This window comes from Myotis brandtii, unplaced genomic scaffold (genome assembly GCF_000412655.1).
Source record: "Myotis brandtii unplaced genomic scaffold, ASM41265v1 scaffold51, whole genome shotgun sequence".
NCBI lineage: Eukaryota > Metazoa > Chordata > Mammalia > Chiroptera > Vespertilionidae > Myotis > Myotis brandtii.
Genome location: NW_005369442.1, coordinates 305662 through 311603, shown reverse-complemented (window position 1 = coordinate 311603; position 5942 = coordinate 305662). Strand labels below are relative to the sequence as shown.

Here is a 5942-nt window from a genome sequence, read left to right as displayed (position 1 = left end):
CATGCTTTTATGGATAGCACTAGGAAGCTCTAGTTCACCTTCCAAGCCACGGTGGCATAGGATTCCCTCGGTTACATCCTTGCCAGGTGATCACCCTGCCTCCCTTTGCCATCAGTGGAAAGTTTATTACGTCCCTCGTCAGTCTCTTACCTTGGTGCTACTTGTAGGAGTTCTTCCTCATACAGAGCTGAAATTGTCTAACAGAAAGGAGATCAACATTTACCTGTGTTTGTCTCATCTGATCTCCCCTGTCCTTCCTTCCCCTTCCTCTCTCCTTCCCAATAAATGTTTTATTTCAGAATAGTTTTAGATGTATAGAAAAGTTGCCAAGATAATACAGAGATTTTTCTATATACCCCTCAGTGCATTGTTAACATCTTACATTACTGTGGTACATTTGTCAAAACTAAGACACCAACATTGGTCCATTGTGATTAAGTATAAACTCCAGACTTTATTCTGATTTCACTAGTTTTCCTCTAACGTCCATTCTCTGTTCCACGATCGAAATTACATTTAGTCATTCTGTTTTCTTAGTCTCATCTGGTGTATGATAGTTTTTCAGCCTTGTTTTTCATGACCTTGACAGTTTTGAAGAGTAATAGCCAGGCATTTTGTAGAATTTTTCTCAGGATTTATCTGATGCTTTGTCATGCGGTTTTGGGTTTGGGAGAATACAAAAATGAATGTCATTCTCATCACATCATGGTAGGGACACAATATCAATATGACTTATCACTGGTAATATTAACCTTGATCTTCTGGCTAAGGTCAAGTTACGCATCCCTCCCCTTTTTATACATGATTTTTTGAGAAGCAAGTCATGTGCAGCCCACACTCATGAAGTGGGGATATTGCGCTCTACCTCCAGGTGGGGGGTATTCGCATTAGCTATTGGGACTTTTCTGTAAGGAAGATTTTTCTCTTCTCCTACATTTATTAATTAATGCACTCACTTATTTATATCAGTATGATGTGATGCACATTTATTCTATACTTTGGATTATAATCCATTACAACTTAATTTTCTTGCTCAAATTGTTTCAGCTTTGGCCGCTGGGAGGTCTTCCAGTTATCTCCTGTGTTCTTTTGACTTGCCACCATTCTTTTGTGTGTTTTTTTCTTTTCAGGACTTCCTTTATTTTCAGGCACTGCAAGATCTCCCAGGTTCCTCTTGTATTTTCCCTGACTTATCCCTAGAATTAGCCATTTCTCCAAGGATCCCTGTTTCCTTTTATTTGAGAACTAGAGGCCTGGTGCATGGATTCGTGCACCAGTGGGGTCCCTCTGCCTGACCTGCGGGGACTGGGCCGAAACCGGCTCTCCGACATCCCCCAAGGGGTCCCGGATTGCGAGAGGGCACAGGCCAGGCCGAGGGACCCCACTGGTGCACGATTGGGGCTGGGGAGGGACCACGGGAGGGCTCCAGGGCGTGTCCGGCCCATCTAGCCCAGTCCCAATCAGCTGGACCCCAGCAGCAAGCTAACCTACTGGTTGGAGCATCTGCCCCTGGTGGTCAGTGCACGTCATAGCCACTGGTCGACCAGTCGAACGAATGGTTGGACACTTAGCATATCAGGCATATAGGATATTAGAAACATAGATCTGACCACTGGTTGTGCTCATTGCTACTGGGGTGTCACCGCTTCTAGAACCTGCTAGTGGACAGAGTTAGGAAATGCGTTATGTATAGCAGTCCATGTTGCACACATGTCTGCAGTATTTCTGTATCTACATTTGCTTCCATAGTAAAGCTTTTTTTTTTTTTTTGAGCACTTCTATTTTGCTGTGTTACCAACAGTGCTATCTTCTATGGGGGGAAGAAAGTGAAAATGGAGAACTTGACAAAAATAATTTAAGAGCTCAGCCATCTTCTAAGTATATCATGTCCATTTAGAAATAAAGAGATTATAAGAGGCTAAGGAACTAGATAGAGGAACAGTCAGGATTGGATTCAGGCTGTTTGAGATGGAGCCTCTTTACTTCTGATGCATCGCATGCCTCTTTCTGACTGATCAGTACTTTTGGCTTTGTATTCAACTCCATAATTAACTTCTTGGAATGCAGTGAGCAGATGAGAATGAAATTTTAGGAATTGGTGTGCTCAGGTATTACCTAGCCAACGGAAGTCTGCTGGAGTGACACTACTAAGGGATTTTGCTCTCTAGCAAAACATATCTTAGATTTACAACTTGGGAGGGATGCTCTGATGGACAGACGTTAGTGAGTGAGTCTTTTCAAATGATTATGATGATTGTCCTACTGTTTTTCCTTTTAGAACTATCTCTTAAAAAATCCTTTTGTTCTGGGAGAGATTCATAGGCCTTCTGTAGCAAAGATACTTGATGTATACACTTGCTTTGAACCGGTTTGGCTCAGTGGATAGAGCATCGGCCTGCAGACTCAAGGGTCCCAGGTTTGATTCTGGTCAAGGGCATGTACCTTGGTTGCAGGCACATCCCCAGTGGGGAGTGTGCAGGAGGCAGCTGATCGATGTTTCTCTTTCATCGATGTTTCTAACTCTCTATCCCTCTCCCTTCCTCTCTGTAAAAAATCAATAAAATATATTTTAAAAAAATAGAAATGGGATATAAAACAATGAAGGAATCTGCTTAATGTTATCCAAGGAGTTGGAGATAGAGTAAGAAGTGAGAAAAAAAAAGAAAGGAAGAAAGGAAGAAAATACTGCAAACCCCACAGCCCTTCTTTTAACAGGCCAACATCACAGCTCCTTTCTTTTAAATTGCTTTTGGCAACTTGTAAAGCAAAGAAAGAATACTTGAAGGTTCCTCTCAAGAGAATCCTGAAGCTATAGAAAAATTCTAGGATGCCTTCAAAACTTTCAGTGTTTCCTTTGAGAAGTGGGTGTGTTTATACTTGATGAATCCTGTCTTGTCACCACGTAACAGTAAAATCTCTGTTCTGTTCTTTACAGTTGTACTTTATTCATTCCAAAGACTTACCATTTTATTTTGTATGATACATTGTGAACATTCAAGATTTTTAGTGGAAATAAATGGCAACAGCTGTTTTTCGTGTACCAAATAATATAATTGTGAACCATAACCTTGACATCATACTAGTATATCCAAATTTTTCCAGGCGTAGAAGTGACTTGACAAGAAAAGCTTGTTTTGGGTGGTCATCCCTATACGGAGTCATATTCTGCTGCTTGCTGCCAACTTCATTCAGAAGGAGAGAGAGTTTCCTAGATCTTTCTTTATTCCAATACTCCATATTCACATGGATTTTCCTCTTTAAAATAGTGCATGTTCACCTACATAAACCTACACCCTGAAGTCCCATCTTCCTTTCCTGCTTTATTATTCTCTATTTTACCATCATCTAATATATTTTATGTTTTACTTCTTTAGCTTTTTAATTGTCTATTTCCCCCAACTAGACCTTAAGCTCTATGAGAGCAGGGGATTTGTTTTGTTCACTGCTGTATCCGCAGACCTAGAATAGTACCTGAGATAGAGTAGATGCTTAATGAATACTTCTGAATGAATAATGTGAAAGTTGCAAGTTGTGATCATTTGTCCCCTGGTTTTAATTTAAGTACAAATAGTTAAGTTTTAGTTTATAGAGTTATTTTATATTATAGATGAAATGAAATCACACTATCTAAAATGGGATTTATCTATTCACCCAAAATCTCAGAATCTGTACTACAAATGTGCATAGTGCTTTGGAAGTTATGCAGTTTACTGCAGTAATGCAATACTATTTTCACATGCGAGGAATTTTGAAATTCTCTGCTAACTACCACTCAAGAAATTGGTGGAAGAGCTAAAAGCAAGAATGTTTTCAAGGTATTAGGTGAATTACCTTCATACTAACCCAAAAATATCTTGAACCCCAAGTGACATTACCCAGTTTGATCCCTTATTCTATTCACCAGAATTAGGAGAAAGTGGATTCTCATTATTATATTAAAAAAACAACAACACCTATTCAGACTGATATTTACCAATATAGAGGATATTAAAAAGAATATGCTGCAAAAGCTGAGGTCATTCTTCTAAAGGAACGTCAGCACTCATTTGGATATATAGATACTGGCATGTTTTTATTTGTAATCATTTACTTTACACATATGTTAATTTTACTTTAAATTTCTAGTGTCTGAAGTACTTGTATTTTTAGTTTTGAAACTAGTCGACTCTGTTTAAGCAACATGTAAGATAATATAAAAGGGTCTACAACTTGACTACCTATTTTATAAAATAGATCTTTCGCCCTAGCCAGTTTGGCTCAGTGGATAGAGCATTGGCCTGCAGACTGAAACGTCCCAGGTTCTATTCCGGTCAAGGGCACATACCGCCTCGGTTGCAGGCTCGATCCCTGTGGGTGGGAGGCAACCAATTGATGTTGCTCTCTCACACTTGTTTCTCTCTCTGTGTCTCTTCCCCTCCCTTCCACTCTCTCTAAAAATCAATGGAAAAATAACCTTGGGTGAGGATTAACAAAAAAATAAACTAGACCTTTCAAAACAACAACCCTAACATCAGACTTTGCAGTACTATTCTCTCCAGGACGAGACAAACAAATAAGAAGCAATCTAGACTGTGAACATCTAAGAGTTGTTTGCACCCTATGTGATGTAGTGCATAAATTACATCTTTGTACAAACGACGTATTTTCACATTACCACCTTTTATTTTAGAGCATCGGGGAGTCGACGATGCCTGTTGTGTTAAATCAGCTGCTGCCCATGATTAAGCCTTCGAATCAAAGGACCAACGATGACTACAGCCCCGAAGAGCTGTTGGTCCTCTTCATATACATTTATTCTGTCACTGGAGAGTTCACAGAGGACAAAGACCTGGCTGAAACAGAAGAAAAAGTGAAGAAAGCACTGGCTCAAGTCTTATGTGAGGAGTCTGAGTTGTCGCCTTTGCTGCAAAAAATCACAGGTGAGTGCTTAGCAAAGATATAAGACATAAACATCAGTGATACAGAAAACAGGTTTAAAAATAAAAGCCATTTCAGCCCTAGCTGGTGTGGCTCAGTTGGTTGGAGCGTTGTCCCATATACCAAGAGGTGGCAGGTTCAATTCCAGGTCAGGGCATATACCCAGGTTGCAGGGGAGGCAACCGATCAATGTTTCTCTCTCACATTGATGTTTCTCTCTCTCTCTTTCTCCCTTCCTCTCTCTAAAATCAATAATAAAATAAAAATAATAACAGCCATTTCAGAAAGAGGATGTAGCCATGTTCTTTGGAATGGTTTGGAATTTCATAAGGTCTGATGGATGTAGCTAGACTTTAGGATCAGAGGTTCGCATTGCAATATATATTTTTCCAGTTGTGGGAGTGAAATGGCTTTTAGTGGCTTGTCGGAATTCATATTCCTTAGAGCCAGAGCCTTGTTAAATTAGCAAAATACTCATAGAGCATAACATCTTAAAAGAGAATATAAAATGTGGTGCATCCTACTCAAAGGGTTTTTGTTGACATATTCTTTTTGGTATTGTCATTTCAAACTTAAAAAAGTTTTCCTAAGATATTACACAATGTTATAGGATTAAAGAGTTGCCATATTCCAGAGTAGTTTCCTATTTTGATTTCTCATATTTCATTTTGAATCTGAATTAATTAATTAATACCCAAACATCCTAGTAAAGTAGACTGTGTTAATTGGGGAGAAATGTAAAATTAAATATCATAATATCTAACTTTTCACTTCTAGTAAGAACTGTGATATCACTCAGAGAGACATTCATTTGTTTTATTCTATATCAAATTCAATATTTTTTATTTTCTGTAAATGTAATTTACAGAAATTAGTATGGACTGAGTCTGGTTCTGTTTGAAAGTCAGATGTTATTAAAACTTACCCATAAAACTTAAATGCTTTAAAAACATACCGAGTTTCCATTCACTAGTGGGTGTGTGTGTAGGTGTGTGTAGACCTCTCCGTTCAGGAAGGCTCTGCTG

At 38.9% G+C, this 5942-nt stretch overlaps 1 protein-coding gene across 1 annotated transcript in view; it reads left to right on the top strand.

The window, feature by feature from the left end:
* SCFD2 (sec1 family domain containing 2) overlaps positions 1-5942 on the top strand; it is a 320087-nt gene that overhangs the window by 100341 nt on the left and 213804 nt on the right. Inside the window, exon 5 of the mRNA XM_005877149.2 lies at positions 4670-4919. Coding sequence (XP_005877211.1) covers positions 4670-4919 — 250 coding nt within the window. The remainder of the gene's footprint in view (positions 1-4669; positions 4920-5942) is intronic.